This window comes from Abramis brama (assembly GCF_963993115.1).
Source record: "Abramis brama genome assembly, chromosome: 8".
NCBI classification, from domain to species: Eukaryota; Metazoa; Chordata; class Actinopteri; order Cypriniformes; family Leuciscidae; genus Abramis; species Abramis brama.
Window position 1 is genome coordinate 21,748,547 of NC_139970.1, and position 21,943 is coordinate 21,770,489.

At 39.6% G+C, this 21,943-nt stretch overlaps 1 protein-coding gene across 2 annotated transcripts in view; it reads right to left on the reverse strand.

Annotated features, from left to right (window-relative positions):
- fam117bb (family with sequence similarity 117 member Bb) overlaps positions 1-21,943 on the reverse strand; it is a 46,525-nt gene that overhangs the window by 5,863 nt on the left and 18,719 nt on the right. For both annotated transcript variants that reach the window (XM_084122475.1, XM_084122474.1), the window contains 2 exons: positions 9,109-9,201; positions 7,356-7,469 (listed from right to left, as the gene is read on the reverse strand). In XM_084122475.1, the coding sequence (XP_083978601.1) occupies positions 7,356-7,469; positions 9,109-9,201 (207 nt within the window). The remainder of the gene's footprint in view (positions 1-7,355; positions 7,470-9,108; positions 9,202-21,943) is intronic.

The window sequence follows — 21,943 nt, forward strand, 5'->3', positions numbered from 1 at the left end:
CCTCAAAATGAGAGCAGATATGCCTCTGAAAGTAAACACTGCCTGTGTGAAAACTTGCAGCAACAGCATTACACAGCAGCTGAATCAAGCCCTGCATATTCACACATTGTCAGCACACACTTCAATTACCATATGATGCTAAACACTAACGGGTACGTGTTTTCACACCACAGCATACAGACACATTGCATGGTAACGTGTTGGTCTCCTCTGCAGATCAGCGAGTTATGTAACTAGCAGATTTCTGATTCTCGCTTGTGTGTCCGCGGAGCACACCTCACGACTGTACCGGGACACAGATAGATAACATGACGCATGCAAAACGCGCTTACTGAGTTAAACCTAAAACGTGCCATCTATGCTAACTGCTGTTTGCGACGACTTTTGTGACAGATGAAAGACTGAACAAAAACATCACCTTTCCAGAGAGTCCACTTCCTGTCATCCTGTCAGAGAGAGGTCCGGTCTTCCTCTTTCTCTCTCTCTATGTTCTGTGCTCTGTCGTGGCTCATGCTCTGGATTTTAGTTCTCTCGGCCCCCCTCCTTCCTGTCTCTCTTCATCATGTCTGCCCCCCCCCCTCTCTCCCTTGTTCTGATCTTTCCTCTCCAAGTGTATTTCTCCATCTCACCCCCTTTCTTAAAATACATAGCACTGCTCTCGTCGTCCGTCCCTCCCCCTCTTCTTTCTCAGGGTAAGAGGGAACAATGCGAGGGCATTAGCAGGACGTTGCTGAGAGCTGTGTGGCCCTGCGGTGGCCCTCGCTTAAAGCACGCCAGATCTGCTTCATTACCATCTCAATAGAGCAAGCCAGGTTTTAAACTCACATGCAGCATCACTCCATGCATCTTTCCTCTCCAGCGTGCATGTGTGCGTTTAATCGGACATCACATTGTTTCAACATAAAAGTCTTCTGGACTCTTTTCTTCTGGGTGGTTTGGTCATTTATCTGCTCATCAGGATAGAAAACAGCTGAGAGAAACCCTGACCCTCGAGGTCACCTCGAAACAATACACCGGTTAAGTGATTTTGTAGTGATTTCCTAGCAACTTTCTCGCGAGCGGTCGCTAGGAGGCAAATATTTGTTTACATATAAGATTTCCAGTGGCGTGCCGTGACATTAAAGGAAATAATGTACGGCCTGACCACAATGAAGGACGACATGATACTACTCACTGTCAGCACTAATGATCTGATTGTCGTCATCTTCAGACAGAAGAAACACGGCTCAGCACTTTGGTGACGCCTATAGAGGCCGCATAGGATTGCTAACAAACCCATGCTAACCAGCTGAACACAGATGTTAGCCATTTACTTCGGAGGTCTCGATTAAAGTTCATTAACTACAGGAGCAGAAATGTCAATGCCTAAAATAGACAATGGCAGACAAAGGTGGCGACAGATTTTCTCCTCTGTACTGTGATGTACAAATGAAATTGATTATCAAAGAACAAAGAAACAAAAACAACATATGGCTGGGACTTGGTCATATCATTGGGTTGTTGAAGCTTGCGGTTGATTGTAAGAAAGGAGTTTAAGTGGACTAAATAATTAATAAGTCAGACAGAGCAAAGCCTGGCTTAAATATGAACCCTGTTCCAAAATGAGAAGGCTGTTCCAAATGCTTATACAGCATTATACAGCGTGTCCATCCACTTTTTCAGCGCCCTTACGGTCACGGCTACTAACTACGAAGTGAATCGCAACATTACAACATTACATTTGAAAAAAGTATTGGACGAAATGAAAAATGTACAAGACTATTTACTTAACAGCTTTGAAGAGGGAAAGAGCTACAATCCCATGAAGCACTGTGAATGAAATAATCAACAATGGATAAATATAAAACTATTGATTTATGATTTTAATTAGATATATAGAAACAATATATTTTAAGTTTGAGACTAAGTAGTTTGAAAGCGAAGGGAAACTTCATCAGCCACCAAATCCCATGAAGCACTGTGAATGACCTATATTCAGAGTTCTTTTGGCGTGGCTTGCTTGTCGCAATTCTCAGATTGATGGAGCTTTTTGTACACAATCATGGGTAATGTAGTTTCTCCCAGAAATTCCACTGCCAAACAGTATTATTTCAAAAATAAGCTAAAATGACGCAGGTTGATGGATTCTACAAAAACATATACCATCGATTAACAACTTCAGAGCTCACAGCAGGCCTGCCTTTAAAGGTTTATAAGTTATCATTAAAAATCAATTCCCATGTGGAGAAAATCAATGTGATTTTTACTTACGAAACCCGACTGTTGAACTCAATTAAACTAATCGCAACATTAGCATTGCAACATGTTTTAATGCTAGACTCTACTGGAATCAACTGGGAGCGGCACCAATCGTAAGCGTCATTTGAGCAACACTATTTGTGAGAGTTTCTATGAAGCATGTCCCAAATCAGTCACTTATGAGGCTCCATTTGCTGCCTTAGAATTTAACTACAACTGAGGGCTGAATGTACACTCAAATAAAACTGCATATATATATATAAAAATAACTTAATTTTGCCCTGTTCCTTTTAGTTGTGCCAAAATTACAAGGATTAAAAAAACTCTGTGTCCATGGACACGCACAGAAGCCTCAGTAAAACAGTGAAAGTCTTCCCGACAGCATGTAAAAGGCTTTTTCTTCACTGGTATGGAGGCCTGTATTGGTTACCACAGTCTGCCTTTAAAACGAGAGGTTAGACAGAAGAATCCCTTTGAAAGGTCTCCAGGCCTTGATAGCTATACTGGGCACTTTCACGTCAGCCTTTCTTTGACCACTATGGTCTTTATAAAAACAAGAGATTCATGGGGCTGAAGTTGTTGACCGGTGCTTAACTAAAGGTTTGTGTAGAAACTTAAAGGAATGACCCCTCCAAAGCCCCACGCAAGCTCAAAATGACTCACAAACGCATCTCTTCTGTCTCTCTGGATTCACAATATATATTCAGGTTCAGAACCACTGAGATCAAACAAAACCTGAGAAGTTCCTATTGTTGTGGTCACTGTTCCAGTAGAAGGTTATAAAAATACAAGTCACAAGTGATCAAAAAACTTAATCCATCAGAAGTCCTGCCAATAAATTCATCAACTGCGGCAAAGAAACAACACATTAAAATTCTCAGTAAACCCAAAAAAAGGAGATTAGAGATTATGATAGAGATTAACTTCAGCCTGAAATATTTTAAATGTAAGACTTTGAAATGAGATCAAACTAAAGCTAAAAAGAGTAGAGTACATAATTTCATCCGAATGCTCTAGCGACGGCACACACACTGCCTCTGCACTCCTCATTTCTGACACTAGCAGGCGCTGTGGACTCCCACACAGAGAATGGTAAGAATGCAGGGAAAGATGTGCTCAATCCTTCAGACACAAAAACAGCAGTCAAACCCAGAAAGCAGCCAAAAACTGTTAATTATTGATCATCGAACACAGCACTCGACAGACAAGAAGAGCAGAGGAGATAGAGAACAAAGCCAGGAGGTGTGCGAGTTACTAGGATCCTTTATCACTGGCCTTTACCCTGCAATACATCACACATGAATGATCAAACTCTGAATGTCATGGAGATCTGAGAGACTATCGAATCTGCCAAAAATCGACTAGGACTAACAAACTGACCGCAAAGTGCTAAGCGCACAGTACAGTCGTGCTAGCTTACTTAGGGCCAAGCTAATATACATAGCATGACTAGGGAAGATAAGCAGACTAACTTGGCAGTACTTAGTGTCATTGATGAGAGTAGATGCTATTATTTGAGTTTTGATGTAAACCAAAACAAGGGATGGAAGTAGAAGCCATGCAATGTGTCATGCTAACTTAAAGGCATCATGTAATGCATTTTTCAGATCTTTCTATTATGTTTCTGGAGGTTAGCTTATAAGTAATAATATAAACTAAAAAACTCAAAAACACTAAGGATGTTACCTGTAAGTGCAAGTAAATGCCCACTGCTGTATTTCATTGCACATTTATAATAGCAATGGTCACATAAACTACACCGGCATATACTTCATGCACTCAACTGTTTCAGCTTTTCTTGCATAGTGGAAGGGAAGGGACTATCAGACTCAGTTGTAGAATGATGAAATCACTCATATACTAGACCAGGGGTGTCCAGTCCTGCTCCTGGAGGGCCACTGGCCTGCAGAGTTTAGCTCCAACCCCAGTTAAACACACCTGAACCAGCTAATCAAGGTCTTACTAGGTGTTGAGGTAAGTTGGAGCTAAACTCTGCAGGACAGTGGGGCTCCTAGAGCAGGTTTGGCAATAAGTTTGTCATTTGGGACACATCTCATGACTTCTTGTCGACTGGAAATTTTTGGAAAGACATGTTTCAAGGTTGTTACTAGCTGAACTATTGACACACAGGTAGGTACACAACAGTACAACATATTGAACAGACTGTACAACCGCCTTGTTTTTATTTATAACAAATATAGCATCTACTCTAAGTATGGCCTATGATCAAGTCTGTCGTTTCTGCAATCCGTGACAAAGCAAAAATTCCCAAGCCTAAAGAAGAGATAAACATCTCCACAGCTGTTCACCCGTATTTCTGGGTTTCCTCTGATGTTGTTCTTCTTTTCTTCTCATGGAGCTGCTGACCTTATGGCCGGATTTCTCAAAGGTCTTCAAATGCAACTTTCATTCCTTCTCTTTTCTTATTCTCCCTCTTCAGAGCTTTTATTTCTGGAAAGAATGCCATTTTCATGACTGCCACTTCATCTTTAGCTGCCTTCCACACACATAATGGGGAGAACACCCCCACACACACCCGACTCAGCCCTTGAAACGACACACACACATCCCTGCAGCCCTCCCCCTCTACACAGAGGTCACGTTGTGTGTGTTCTTTAGGAAAGTGCATTTACATCGGAGTGCAAAGACAAAAAGGAAGTAGAAGACTCAGAGACAGAGAGAAATGGAAGTTTACGACAAAATTTGGGGGTTGAACTTGGGTAGACTAAGTGCTTACGGTGACAAAACAATTGCAGGCAGGTCCTGTGATGGAAGCCAGAGAGTTTCCAGTCTACATTACCCACTGGGCGTCACCCGACCCCAACGGCCCAGCCGAGAAACATCACGACCACTCAGCCTGAGGCGGAGAAAAATGCCCCCTCACGTCCAAATAAATGCATGCTTGTTATAATCACCCAGCCTGGGCATCTCTCATGCTCTAAACTCAACCTCAGCTGCTTCAAATTAAGGCTAATACACAGCAGAGAAACCCCCCGAATAAATAAACCTTCAAAAAACCAGCTCCACTTCGTATTCCTGTAGTTCTCTTCATAGCAGTCGGAGGCAGAACGGAATGGCACTGATTAATGATACACTGTTCAATCAACCCCACTTACATCTGCTGGAGGGGACGGCAGATGCAAGTCTATGTTTGTGTATAATGAACACGTAGTAGTAGACTGGGTTCCTGGAATAGCAGGTTAACATTTCCATATGCTTTCTCACCAAAAAAAAAAAAAAGGGAAATGCTGCAAATCTCTCACTGAAGAAAGCAAGTAATTTAACCATTTTCATTTCCAAATTGACACCAGCTGAAAGCCATTCACGTGAAATGTGTCATGTTAGTCATGTGACAGTGATCATTACCATTTTACTACCAATATTTATCATGGAATCAAATAAATATAAATAATAATGAATAATAATATAAATATTGTACCGTTTCACCTAATTATTTAAATAGGTAGGCAACTTGAAGCATACAGTATACTGCACATCCAATAGTAAGCTAGTACTCCATTCTGAACACAGATTTTAAGTGGGGATTCTGTACGGTGTACATCTGCGCTGGTCAAATCAGTATTCTTGTCCAATTCGGACCTAGCTGCGAGTAGTTTGGTGTTTTGTGCAACAGAGGGGCCGAGTCTGAGTACAGTTCAGAGGATTAAATACAAAAGATGAATACAGTGAGACAACAGATGGTGCTTGAGCCCAACACATGCACAAAAAAAAAAAAAAAAAGCCCCAGCCGTACAACGGGCCCCAAAACCACACATCCAGCGGGCCGGACAGAGTGTGGCCTTTAATTGACTGGCTGGCAGCTATAGTACAGTAAAGGCCAGGCGTGCGGCACATTCACCACATGCTGGACTAATTCATGGACAAACACAAAACAGAGCGAGAGAGCGAGAAAAAGACGGAGGCAGGGAGGGAGGGAGACAAGGCAAGCGAGAGGCCACAGTAATTTATTCACTGTTTTTTGTCTTCGTGAAGAGAGGTCTTTCACTCTGAAACAGCCTGCAAGCCTGCACCTGGTCTTGCCAATTACGACCAGAGTGCAAGTACACACACACACACAGTGACACGCTTTTACACACGGGTATGCACACTTACCCACTCACGTTCTTTCAGAATGAGTGAGAGAGAATGTGGCAGAATAACGATGACTTCTAGTTCTCAACTACAACTGCATTGATGATACACAACGTTTGTGTTCAGTTTCTTCTTCTGCTTATATGGCATTAAGTGCACTCACTGCACTGTGCTACGCTTATGTTAACAAACAGACACTCTCTCTCTCTCTCTTTCTCTCTTCAATTTCAAATGAGCTTTATTGGCATGACTGTGTAAAATAGCACAATATTGCCAAAGCAATAGACATATACAAACATCTAGATGAATAAAAGGGGAAAAAAACATTTCCATATTATACATAAATATACCACAATAAAAATAAAAATAAGTACAGAGAGTAGTTTAAAGGGAAAAGAGGGTTCAGCCCTTGTCCCTCATATGATGGCATGAAGACACACACTGCGCTGCCAGGAGAATACATTCTTCTTTCTCTCCCAAAATATAAGACAGTTTGTTTATGAGGATTGCTTGTTGAAATTGAGGTAAAATATGTGCAATTGGTGTGAAATAAGTGTCTCTGATGTTTTTATACTTGGTGCACTCGGTGAGGAAGTGCAGCTCGTCCTCTATGACTCCATCAGAGCAGTGTGAACATAGTCTGAGCTCTCTGGCTCTCCAGCTCTGCTTGTGTCGGCCAGTCTCCACACACAGTGACTGTGGTCACTAATGCGATATCTTGTCATGAGCTTTCTCTGACAATAATCACTAATCTCTCTATCTCAATGTGATTTCTGAAGGATCATGCGACACGGAACACTGGAGTAATGATGCTGAAAATACAGCTTTGACTATTATTTGGCAAAAATACTGATAGACCATCAGCTTATGATGGGGGGAGGGGGCACTACTAAAAACGTGATCTATGAGAGCAAAAAAGAGGCAAAAAAACAAAAAGTGTTCCTGTTGGTAACCATCAACACACCACCCCAGGTAACCTTCTCCACCAGGACTTCTGGGTTCAGAACAGTTGAGAAATAGCTCACCTGTGATTGGATGAAAGCAGCATGGTTGCCATTGAAAGGAGATTTGCGGTCCTTGTCGCGATGGTGACGGCTGCTGTGTTTACTGCGCTGGAGCTGCTGTCTCAGCTTCACAATCTGAAACACGCAGAGAGAGAGAGAGAGAGAGAGAGAGAGAGAGAGAGAGAGAGAGAGAGAGAGAGAGAGAGAGAGAGAGAGAGAGAGAGAGAGAGAGAGAGAGAGAGAGAGAGAGAGAGAGAGAGAGAGAGAGAGAGAGAGAGAGAGAGAGAGAGAAAGAGAAAGAGAAAGAGATTGTCAGGACAGACATTATTTCTCACTTCAAGTGAACTTTCAGAGCACTGTTGCTTAGATAAAAGACACCATTCCATTTCACACAAAAAAACCCTACATGACAGTTGGTCATTATTGCAAAATAAACCCCTTCATGGGTCAGGATGCTTGGTCCTGAGTTTATTGTGCTATAATGACTGTCTTATTAAACTCTAGTAATGGGTGAGTCAAAGCCCAGGGTCAGATGGGTTTGTTGATTGTCTCATTGCACTGCATTCCTCCAAGTATGTACACCAATAAACACCCCAACCCTCTCCACCCCAAACACATGCTTACAAAAACACTTATGATCGATTACATTAGTACTCTTTCCTTTATAAACATCCGTCTGTTAGACAGAAAACCAATACACCCTCCCGCTCCCTCTCTCTTTACCCCAGCCTAGGGAAGAGACGGGGAATACACGTACAGATGGGATCAGATGTCGAGTTTAAGTCCAGCCTCAAGTCAGTAAATACAGGCTATGAGCGACACCCTTAATGAGATGTTAGCATAATCTCACCTGAAGCCTGTAGCAGCCAGGATGTGACAACACTAATTCCCACAGAGGCATTTTTGACCAGGTCTTAATGTGTATGTGTGGGCTTTATCTGTGTGTGACTGTGGTGCAGAGGGGTTTGTGTTGTTTGTGAAGGTACATGATGTGATGCTTGTACCAGACAAAACAGCTCTGTTTAAAAACTAAGAGAGAGGTTCCTCACTGCCTACTGAGGCAGACACTTTCTAGGGGAGCATCCAAACTGAAACTGAACCTCACATTTGACTGATTTGAAATGGTCTGCATAGGCAGCAAACAGCAATAATACCGCATTCAAATAATTCATCTAGGTAGGCAGCTCAGTAGGTTTCCATCAGATTTGCCTACAGTGTGTGTGTGTGAGTGCACATATGACCTGCTGACTGTGTAGGAAATGATTAACTATGAAGTAGTACACACACTAGAGTTTAGAGTCGACTGAGCAGCGAGAGATGGCAGTTGAGATAAAGAGTGACAGGAAGATAATGTACGTACAGACACCTGTGAATCCCTGACACTCAAGGGGCACAGCAGAGATATACAAAGGGAGGAGACTCTTGAAGTGGTGGAGGAGAGGAAGAAGATAGGCTGAATAGAGAGAACAGTGTATGAAGCAACTGGAGGATGTGACAGGGGAAGGAAGGGTGTACACACAAACAGGAGGAAGGGAGGGTGTAATGCGAGGTGACACCAGGCTGCTTCTGGTTCACTAGAGACTGCCAATAATATGATAATGACACAGCCTCAATCTTCCCCTCCCCAACACCCTGTTGCTGCCTCGTCTCCTCATCCACAATCTCACACTGGGGGAGAGAAAGACAACGAGGGGGTCCAGCCCCGGCCCTGCTCCTGCTGAATGGAACAAAGCACGGGGGAGGAGAGGAGATCGGGCCCTAAACGCGTCCTGACCTCTTTTAGCTGGTCAGTGCTGCCGCAGGAGGCTGAGCGCTTGTGACAGCTCCTCTTCTTCTCTCCGCATTCATCGGCCCAGGCACTGGGGGTCTGTGGGAGACACACATGAGACCATCAGACATGAAACAACAATACGTTCTGATCATCACGGCATCGTGTCGTTTCTTGACTCGCGAGTACGCGGAGGCGGTCGTTTGATTCGTTTCCAAAATAAACGCCAAGATCCAAGACTGGGGTTAGCCGCCTTTGAGCTAGTAACTTTATTAGGAACTGCAACATTACCTGGTTTAAATGGAATTGTGCGAGGGATTCAAATCAACTTGATTGGAAAATGTATCATCAAAAGTTTCATTAGAAGGAGTTGTTGTTTTCACCTTTTTTTTGTCTCATTAAGCCAACAAAAGCAAAATAAGAATAACTGCACTTCAATCGGGACACACACACACATACATACATATATACACACGCACAAAACATATAATGGGTAAAATAAGAAATATTCATGGCTGTTTATTTCTCTCCCCATTAGCAGGTGTGGCATAAAGTTAATTTTGGGCCCCATATGCCACCACAAAGAGCTGCTTTACTGTTAGAAAGAAAAATGGATGTTTTATGACCATATAAATGAGCTGTCTAGCCTGCCCTTTAAATTCATTCATAAACAAAGTCACAAAAAAGACCCCTGACAGGACGGATCACTCCCACCCACGCACACATACATGAAAGCACACACAAGTGAAGGCAAGAAGCCGGTGGATGGGGAATTTGAATTAGAACTTATTAACATCCTGCAAACAAACCACATAATGCTCATCTTTACAGAATACTTGGTTTGTGTAACTTATTTGTGAACTTCCTTCCTAAATGTAAAAATGCAGCTGCTGTTGCCAAAGAGAGCATGGAGAAGCACGCAGGGCATATGGCTTCTGGCTCTGAGCTTCCTTTGTGAAGTGTCTGTCGCTCAACAGTGTGCAAGCTCTCTACAAAGATAACCGCAAACACTCAATCCAGAGCAGAGACTGGCAGTGTCTTCAGGACAGTACACACACACACAAATAAAAACTTAATTTGCTGAAACTAAGAATGCAGATATACCAATATTTATTTTTTATGTAATTATCTGATATCTAATCAATATAATAAATCTATATTGCTTAGTCTATATTTTTAAACAGCATGCTTCAAGTGAAAAGAGGTAATCAGCCATTTTATTCTCCTTACAATCTTTTAACTAATACTGAAGATAATAAGCTAATATTGATTAATACTGAAGTGGTTATTGATGCATCACTTGCAGGAACTATGTACACTATATACACTTTTTTTTCTTTTTCTTTTCTAAATAGCATTTGAAACTGGACACATTACGCAACTATACATGTTTTAAACAGTAGTATGCTAGATTGTTGTCTGCATTAATTCATAAAGTGACATCCAGTTATCATCTTGGAAATAAAACAAATACATTATTTTAAGTCCAATATTAACTATCCAAGCAATCTGATCAAATAATTAGTCAAGAAAGCAAAATTAACAATCATGATTGGAAGGTCAAGTTGTTAAATTTGCCTGATTTTATTCAGCTCATTTTGGCATTTGTAGTAAATAATTTGGGTATTCCATGGGTAAAGAAAATTTGTACTGTATACTATGAACTTCCATACCACATACTAAAATAGTTAGTATGCAAGTAAAAAGTGCTCAGTTCACTTACTTAATAATTTTAATGCAACAGGTTTACTCAATTTTTTTAAGTAAATAAACGTAAAGCTTAAAAATAAGTTATGTGAACTTGACAATACCACATTACTTAATTTTTTTTGATTAAGCATGAAATTTATTTACTTAATTTTAAGTCAACTGATCACTTTTTTACTGTGTAGTACACATTATTGCCAATCTTGTCTGAGAGAGCTGAAAAAAAGGACCCCAAACAAGAGAACATCAGCTCTGACAAACCTGCCTCAGATAGCCGAATAAGAGCAGTAAACATGAACAACATTCCTCAAACATGTGACATACCTCGCCAAAACACAGCATTCTGTGAGAGAAAGTCGTTTCTGGTAGTTTAAAGTCGCTAAAACACAACTGGGAAAGAATTTAGTCACCTACAGCTCTTATAATCAGTACACCATGTCAGCCTAGAGAGTTATGAGAATCGCTCAGCTGTGAGTATATACACATCATGGCCTTACTTGCACCTTCAAATCACTTATTGGCTCACAATCACACACAGTACCACAGTGTGTACGGCTTTTCACACTGTGCTTGTCCCCAGGTTATTGTCGTTCTAAACCCTGCTTTTAACTTTTCACTTATTACTGATTATTGCAACAAATTCCCTCATAAAAACACAAACACATTGAGTGAGAATTTAGAAGCTAAGAGATAATTAGAATTTATTTTTAAAAATATGTATAACACCCCCACCCAATCAAATTACCCAACACCCCATTAAAGTTAATGTTTATGTATTATTGTTTTTTTTAACCATGATATCGACTTTGGTATCGAGGATCATGTACTTTTGGTGGTATCAGTACCGACTACTAGATTTTTGGTATTGCGACATCCCTAATCATAACACACACTCACACAAAGATTTGTTTGGGAACCTCTTGATCAGGGCTTGTCTTTGTCTCTGGGTAAGCACAGCCTCCCACTGCTGTTAACGGCACGACACCAGAGATTCAGCCTGTGGGTTTTCACTATAAACAACTCAACAACAGATCATTCTACCCCCAATACACTCAACATGCCTGTACTAGCAAGTTCACAAACTTCCACTCAGAACGTTGCAGGAGATTTATTACTGGACAGCTATGGCCTTATTTATATATCTGCCACAGATGAAGAGTGATCTTATGTTGAGGAGGTATGGAAAAGTAATTTCTTTGCCTCATCCTCTCTCAGTCACTCAAAGGTGTAAGCCAAAACTGTACAATGCAGTACAGAATTAATAAAATCCGTGGCAATCAAAAACACAATACGGGAACATGCTCTTTTTCTGTGATGTGCATCATGATATTAAAATAAACTTCACTTTTCTCAAAACCATTGTTCTGTTTTTAACATACTGGTGTCAACAATCACCCATGATTAACATATGTTTTCACGCAAACATCCACACACACCATTAATTAGCAAGCTCATTCATCAGGGACGCACAAACGTTGACTCACTTTCCTATGGCCTTGGACACAAATGGTGACAAACATGTGTGGGGAAACCAGTCGATTCCTCTCCTCTCAGTCTCTGTACACCCTGAGGCTCTGTCTCTAGACACATCTCTAGACGTGTGTCCCATTCATCAGCTGACATTACACACAAGTGAACATGCATTCAAGACTGTATGATCACAGCTAAACCTTTGCTCTGACATGCTTTAAAAAAAAAGCATTACAACAAAATTACTTTATTATACTACGAGGTTGTTGAATGCTTGAATCTGATTGGTTTACGAACGTTCTAAGGTGTGCAATTATTTTCAGGGAAACGCACGCCTAAAGTAGTTCAAAGCAGGTCTTGACCGCATTAAAGTTCCATTTCACTTCACCAAATGATTTCAGTTATTTCAAAGGTCCTTATACAGACCACAACAACAAAAGAACCAAAACATACAATGACACTGACCAAACAAATAAATATAGTAAACAGTAGACTGGTGCAGGTATGACATCACTTAGTAGGCCAAAACGAGGAAGCAAGTTAGCATTTTAGCACTTCCGGTTCCATCGACCCGAAGTCAATGTTTTTTTTTTTTTTAAATGGGATATTGGTTAAATGCTGAAATAAGGTAGTGAACACAAGGTCAAGAAACTTTCACGTTTTATTCCACGACATACAATACGTCAGTATTACCCCAATCGTGATTTTTTTAAAAAAGGGTTACATGTCTGTTACATGTCTTGAAAAAGGCCGTTGCTAACATGTGGCTAAATGGGTCTGCAGAGGCTGTCGGGGACAATACATGTCATCACGCCGAACAGGTAAACTCAGTCCAATTTACAGCCTTGTTATGCTTATAATTGTGCTCTTATAAACTCAAACAGTCTGGGAAATGTTTTTAGATAAAAACTGAAAGAGTTGTCGGAAGCTTAGAGATGGTGACGTTGAACTCGCGGGACCGTGGTGAGAGAGCTTGATTTTAGCGACAATCCAAAAGCCAAAAATCCTATTGGGTTTTTGTCGAGACACACACTCACAAAGAAATGTGTTGTCAACGCTGCTCTGACTATTTTATCAGTAATGTAGTTTAGCAACTTAAAAGCTACATGAATTTCTCACTAGCAAGGTAATAGCGGCACTGTTCTTGGAGCAGACAAACTTACAGTTTCGCTATTAGACGCTGCTGTCGAACACTGTTGAGAGACACAGACTTAGGTAATCACTATATATGTAGATCTATAACTGCATTAAGGCTTGGGATTAGATGGGTAAGAAATTAGTTCTACACACATAAGGACAAAAACCTGACAAATGTCTTGAAATACATCACCTGAACAGTGTTTTGAGGTGTGGTAACCGTAGTATAAGCGGAATAATTGACTCCGGGCCGTTGAATTATTCGAAAAATAATGCACACCCGAGGTGTAACGGCCACTCCACTTCGGGTGTCCTTTATTTTTCTAATAATTCAATGGCCCGAAGTTAATTATTCCTTACATAAATATTCCTGGTCTTTCTGCATGATTCACAAATGCAAGAGTTAAATGTTTGCTTTAACCAAAATAAGTTTGTTTGCCTCTGAACCAACAAGATTACATTTCAATTTTCCAATCCAATCAAATTCCGACATAAAATTAAGTCCCGTCTTACATTACATATATACAGTTAAATATTTAGTTTCACTCAGAAATGCATCAGAATGAGAAACACTTGTTTTTACAGTAAAACAACATTCACAACCCTTTTAATGTAATGTATTTCAAAGTGAAACTGGATATTCAATGAGGGAAAAGAGTAGAGCGGGATTTCATTTTATTCACAAGGATCATGAAAATTGGACATTATATACCAGGGTTTGGAGTCGATTAAGGAGGACAGCTTCCCTCCTGAAACACTCCTGGCACCTGTTGATTAAAATATTTGCTGTCTTGGAGACGTCAATCGAAAATGAAAGGCGTTTCAGAGATGGAGAAATTTAATATAGCACAATAAAACCAGGAATGTGTAGCAAGAAAGAAAACCGGTCAATTTGATTTCATTCTGACTTTAAATATAAATTTTGACCATTCATGGAAATGTGTCAGATAAGTTAAAATTCTGACCAGTTAAAATAATTATTTCAATCCATAGAAAGAGAACAGAGCCAAAAACGAGAGAAAGCGCAACATGGCTGAACAAGCCAGTAAGATAAAGTTTCTCTTCTTAATTAACTTCATCCCCTGTGAACCTCCACGAGTTGAGCCGTAGGAGTGGCTCCTGTGCCCGGGCGTACCTCTCCTACCCCTCACCAACATTTATTCCTCTAAATTCCTTTCTTTCTTTGTTTAATTAATCCGTGCATGTGCTTCTTTGTTCCGTCGCTCTTTTCTGCTTCTCTAGCTATTGTTCTGCTGGTTTTGTCACACTCATCCAAGTCTGATCCCTCTTTTCTTCATCACTGCATACTCCTTTTATACACTTCTGCTTTTTCTACCTCCTTCTCTCTTTCATTCTCTCTGCAGGCTTCCTCTTATCCTGAGTGTTAAAGTGAATGGTGACCAGTTTACTCTGCATCACATGGGCTCATTTACACTTGGTACGAATAGACACACCTGAGGCCGATGTTCGTACCAAGTGTAAAAAACAAAAACATTTAAATTAAAGAAATTAAAATAAAGAATTTTTTTTAATTGTAAAAAGTCTAAATAAAAATAAATAACTACTTAATTAAAATACATGAAAACAAATACATATATTATAAAATCGTATCTATCCATCCATCCATCCATGGGCATGCAACGTATACAAAAAAAGCAAATATGTACTTGATATTTAACCACAAAAATGAAACTTTAAGCTGAATTCCTCAGTTTTGTAGTTGTTTAAAAATGTGACATGAACTTCTAATTATGAATGTGGCTTGAGTACATTCAATTCAAAAAACATTTTGGACCCTGTTTTCACCTATATTTACTCTCTTCATTTGTGATCGGTCAAAATAGATGTTATCACCAAGTATAAACAGGGTCATGGACAAGCCGTTTTCCACCATCGGGCCAAACCGTTTTTGAAGCTTAACCGTTCCATTCTATGCCGGTATGGATATGGTTTGAAAACACAGCTCTTTAGAATGCAATGCAAATGCAGTCAGTCGTTGCATTGGTAACACAAGAGTTTACGGATGGGTAGAGATGCAAATAGCAACAGCGTTATGGAGGATGATCAGAGTGCGCTTGGTCAGCTACCGAGAAAAATGGTAGCCAGACAACAGACAAGTGACCAATCCTGAGTAGCGGCATCACGCATTCTACCAGCACGGTTCCAGGCCGAGAGCGGTTTGTAATCGTGCCGTGCCGAACCAAGCTCAAGTGGAAAATAACAGACCATTCGGCCCGACGGTGGAAAAGCAGACATGCACACCTCTCATATATGCTTAGATTCCTCACATTTGTTAGGTTTCAGCTAAAACACTGGTTTATACCCACTCCTGCAGTCTCAGAGTAATTTACGACTGCGAGTGTCGGGCCTGTGATGGCTCAACCTGACAGCTAAGTCGATTGCTTTGAGATAGACAACAAACAGTCCATCTCTTTCTGAAGGCTGCTGCGTGTGTGTGTGTGTGTGTGTGTGTCGTCTTTCAGCTGTGCTGCTCTACAGCAATCCGGCTCCATGACTGATTCTGTTGTGTTGAGTGCAGGACTGGGCTACCCAGCTCCTAACTCTCTCTCAGAGCTGCAGCCAACTGCCAGGATCACTTCCTCCTTCCCAGCAGTTTAAGATTTCCAGCGGAGCAGGCTGGCTACACACAAACACGGCTCTGTTCAGCAGCTGTGGACGCTGCACAGGGGGATTCTCTGCTGAGGAGGGGGGAGCATCTGTCTGTTCAGGCCTGCCAGGACATACACAGTGTGTGTGTGATACTCGCTTTCACATGCGTTTACAGATACACAAGCAGTTTGTCAGGCTAATTTAAAAGTTTGTGCCACGGATTTGGCAAGCAAAGACTGTGTGTGGTTTGACTGGTCTTTTCTACAAACCTCACCCGGAGATTATATCGGAACAACCCCTCAACTTATGCACTGCAAGAAAAAAAAAGTTGCTGCCTTAACATTTTAAGTACAATCAACTTGGATGTTTAAGTCATTTCAACTTAAATTATATTAAAGTGACTTAATTAGTTGAATCTTGTATAACTTGTTAAACAAGTTGAAAATTGCTTAACTTATTTTGATGAGTTAAAGCAATTTAAAAACATGTTGTCATAACTTGATCATATCGATCATATTCATTGATATATTGATCATTTTTACAGTGTACAACCCTTACAAAACCATGATAAGCACTCACATTAAAAATTGTGGCCGATAAACTGATAATTATTTATGTTATGATAAATGGCTGACCTTAAAATTCTATACTTATGTTTAATTAAATTAAAAATAAAACACTAAAAATGTAAAACATTAATTTTAAAACTCTACAAGTCAATTTAGGCATCATAACATTACAATGTACAATATGAATTTAACTAATATCCATTTTGTTAAAGATTACATTTAACGGTGTTATTTAATCATTAGCATTTCAAAGACTTGCTTTAAGTGAGATTTAGATTATAGCAAAAGTAATCTAAATATACAGCTGGATCATGAAAAATTAAACATCAACATCAATTGACATACATAAAAAAAAAACTCTAATATTGGTCAAAAACCAATATGGTACCAATATATTGTATTCTGGTCAAAATACCAAGAAGATCTGTAATAGTCATAACATTCGTTGAAATACTACAGACTGAAGTACCAAGGTATTTTGACAGAAAAACAGTGACCAAGGTACATTTTTCTAAGTGAAGCATGAGTGTGGTTTTCTAGACCAGGCTGCATTTGGGAACAGTGTGTGTGTGTGTGTGTGTGTGTGAGAGGGTTGAAGTTACAGTAGGGCCCACGCTCAGAGTAGATTAACACAGAAACAAAAGGCTCTTTATAAACAGAGGGGCGCTGTGTTTGGACTCGCTTTGAAGCACAGGTCATGAGTAAAGGCCCTGGGTGTGTGATGTAACCCCAGTCAGCCAGTTGAAACTCATGAGCAAAGTCACTGGAGTTTAGTAGACCATGAAAGAAAAAAGAAAAGAAAAAAAAAGTGAAAAAAATATGCAAAACAATGTTGGAAAAGGACCCAAAGTGAAAACAAACAACATTTAACAAAAACAACTCTCCTGTGACAGACGTCATGAGAAAAAAAAAAAAGAAAAAAAAGAGAGAGAGAGATGGGAAAACCCCAATTCCGCTACGTAAATATCAGAATTTGCATTTCCCGCCCACATCTGTAGTCTGAGGACCTAACATAAGTGTCAGTTGTTATATGTGGCCCCCAATGAGGGCCCTAAAAAGTATTTGGACACTTTTTGACAGACCAGAAACATTTAGAAAGAAAGACACAGCAACAGGAAATTATGTTCAAAATCAAGACAAAAAAGTTTTAACACTTAGGGCCTATCATACACCCGGCGCAATGCAGTGCCAGGCGCGACGCAAGTGTTTTTTGCTAGTGTCAAGCAGTTATTATTTTCACGTCCTGCACCACATTGTTTCAATAGCAAATGCATTTGCACCCATTTGTGCGCCCATCGGCATGCTGGCTAAAAACGAGGTGTATTCGGGCGCATTGTTGGCGTGTTGCTATTTTGAGGCAACAGAAATAGACTGCGCAGACCATCTACGGGACAAGCCGGATTCAACCATATCTTTATGTAAACAATATTAATCTTTTACATTGTAATACTTTTATTTTTAATATTTGGCATGTTTGTGTGCTGCTGTGCGTCCCTGTGTGTTTAATAAGCAGTGTACGAGCGTCGTGGACCCGCCAATAGGCGCACATTACTTACACGCTCTTTAAATAACAAACAAAAAAAATTGCGCCATTGACTTTAGACCAGGTTTCAGTTGGTCAGTGGGCGCAGTATTTTTTTGTTTGCTATTGTTATGCATGTTTGTTATTAAATCCGGCTTGTCCCGTAGATGGTCTGCTCACACGCTTTAACCTAACGCACGAGCAGATCCGTATGAACTCTGGAAACGCGTTCAGTTTTTCCGCTTGCAAATTCCGTCATGTAAATAGCAATCCACCATAGCGCGAGCGCCACTGGCTTTTAAAGGGAATGGGAGATGGGATTCTGGTTTGTTTATTTCACGTTACGCCCAAAGCACACCCATTACTCATTAAGAGAAAAGGCACAACCCTTATAGACCATGCGCCGCGCGTACCAAACATTTTTCCCATCGTTAAACTAGCAAAAGTAGATTTGGACACGCCCTAAGTGCAATTGCGCCCTGCGCTTTAGACCATGCGCTTAGATCGTTAAAATAGGGCCTTCTGTTGTCAAACATTAGTGAATTATGTTAATAGTTAATGTGATGAATCACTCCTGTGGATACTCTCCTAGGACACATATGTGGCGTCAGGAGAACTGACTTTGTACAATACTGTTTAAAATTTTAGGGTAAGATTTGTTTTTTAAAGAAATAAATTATTTCAATTTACTATTATTCAGCAAGGAAACATTACACTGATCAAAAATACCAGTAAAGTATTGTATATTGTATAAAGATTCCCATTTCAAATAAATGCTGTTCTCCAGATTTTCTATTCATCAAGGAATCCTACATTTTTTAATCAAAAAAATTAAGCAGCACAACTGTTTTCAACATTGGAGAGTCTGATGCTGAAAATTCAGCTTTGCCATTACATGAATAAAATACATATATAAAAATATATTCAAATAGAAAACGGTTGTTTTAAGTTTGTAATATTTCATAATATTTGTTTTACTGTATTTAGATCACATAAATGCAGCATTGGTGAGCATGAGAGGATTCTTTAAAATAAAAAAAGAAGAAGAAAAAAAATATTTTTGCATGTTGCTCAAGTCTCGAAACACTTTTTGGGGCCACTGTACATTAAAACCCTGATAGAAGGCAGTTTCGGGTCCTCACTCGAGAGCTGAGCACGGTCTGGTTAATCTGCCAGCTAAGCTTTTCTGTAACCCTATGAGCGCTCATACAGAGGGGAATACAAGTGGTGAATTCCCCTTGGACAGGCTGTTATTCGGTATTCACCTGTCTCTCTTTCAGCTGGACTGAAACACAAGGCCCGTTACTGAGAGAGTGCCAAATTTACCACAGGCTTTCTGAACATTGAACACCAGTGTTGGAAAATAGTTCAGATTTTTAGCCTGTCAGTGCGGAAGGGGATTATCATGGCAAAAAGAACTTTCTTGTTAAAAAGTAACAAAGCTGGCAGGGCCACGGAGGTTTGTGGGCCGAGTGTGCGCACGTTAACATGGCACTTGTTAAAGGTTAATGCTTTTCTTCCGCAGGTACATGGTGTTGTAAACCTTACAAATAGAAATCCCCCTGGCAACAGCACAGACGTATCCCACACAGCATATTTTCCAGCCTAAAAATGTTTCTCACGTCAGGAAATCACTGCGATTGCTTAATGTAGGTGAACATGGTAATCTTTCTGCACACTGGGGGGGATTAATTCACGCGTGTACATTTATCTTCATGGATAGCTCTCATGGATAGATTGTGCATGCATTCCACACATATCAAAACAAAGTCCAGTATCGGGTGGTCCAAATTAAAGGATGCTCATGGAGACATGACATTAAGTTTTCCGAAGGAAATGTGAGTGGCGTTTTCCCATGCAAAACTTGTTGACGTTGCTGCTAAGGAATAGTTGCCATGTTTCTAGTGTGTTCTGGGTGGTTGCTTGGTCAAAGGAGCCCACTCACAATTCTGAACTGTATAAATGGATCAGATCCCTCCTTCAAAGGAAGTATATATTTTATTAAATATTCAAAGATTTGTTTAAATTATATAAATGCGTATTTACTGAATGCTGACGGTAAATGAGAAAGTAGTACCGTGTTTGCCTTTCTATTATTAATAATATTAAAGCAAACGCTATAATACTTTTCCGTATACTTTTTTTAACAATTCTATCTAATAATGTATTAGAACCGTTAAACAGAGACCGTAAAGTAATGAAGAATAAGAATGGGAGTGCTGTGCACTCAGGCTGCCTTTCTCAGATTTGTCAAAAAAAAAAAAAAAAAAAAAAAAAAAAAAAGAGTCAGATAGGCCGTCAAAATAAAAGTCCCACTTCGGACACATCAGCCAAAAAAAAAAAAAAAAAAAAAAACTGATCGCCGATGTCGATATAAAAAAAAAAAAGCCAAATATCGGCCGACATATCAGCCTTGGCGATATATCGGCCAACAATCTACAGTAATCAATTAGGAACAGTTTACACAGAACATGTTCTTGAGTTCAAAAATGTAAGGCACAGTGGAGGAGAAAAGGTTTCTGAACCTGAACTTCTTTTGAACTTTTTTAATTGGCATGGCATCTTAAAAATGTGGAAAAAAGAAAAAGCAGTGAGAAAGCTCAAATACGTACTTTTTTTATCTACAGACTTTTTCCATAGAAAAATAATTAAAAAGCAGCACAAGGGAGTGCAAAAACACAGACAAGTAGAAAAGATAATAGTAATATAAACATTCACTTCCATAAATGGTCAGTACTATTTTATAAAAAATTGTTTTATCACATTATTATTTTGTTGTTTAGTATTGATATTTAACATACAATTAAGGTCAAATATTGTATTGAATTTGACACCTCTAAAAAGTCTGAAAAGTCATAAAAACACCCTTGTTTTCAATTTATTAATTTAAATTCTCATCATTTGGCAAGGCAATTGCATTTTTTTGCATTTATCTCTTCTTAATCATTTAAAAAATAAATCACTAACTGGATATGTGAGGAAACGGAATTACTTAATTTTAGGGGCGTAACAATATATAGTGTCACAATATATCGCAATACAAAAATGCAACAATATGTATCGTGGATAGTGACAATATGTACTGTGTATAGTTCACCCAAAATAAAAGTTACTGTGTGAGGAAAAAATTCAAATTTTCAGAGTTTTAGTGTCAGTACTACATTAAATTAAAATATATAATGTTGAATATAATGTATAATAATGCAATGGGGGAATATTGTGGGTCCTGAAAATGCCAAATGTCTTATGTTACCAGTAAAAAGTGCCCTACATTATTTTAAATATATCTAGTCAGTGACAGAGTGCAAGCATATTTGTCTAAAACTAATTCTGTATTTTCCGCTTCAGAATAATGAATATTTTTATTCTGGTGTCACTATTGTCCTGTGCTTTGGGTTTCAGCACCAAGTCCAAGCCAATCATTTACACCCACAATGTAATATCAAATTTAGTATTTTAATCAACAGTACATTTTTTGTTAACCTTTTATCATATGTCTTGGAGTATCGCAATTATATCGTATCGTGAGTTCAGTATCGTGATACGTATCAAATCGTGACATGAGAGTATCGTTACACCCCTACTTAATTTACGAAAGTTCTTCATGATTCCTATCCCGAAGTCACACTATTTGAGATCTCAATCTTGTCCACAGCACATATGACGTGCCGAAGTGTTTGTTCAAAATCCTACCCTACCTATGAGCAACAGTAAGAGTAATGCTGATGCTTGCCCTAGCAAGCACTACTAAAACTAGTATGACAATGTATATCCACACAAATGCCTCTGTGGATTCACATTTCTCCTTGTAAGCTTCAAAATGAGT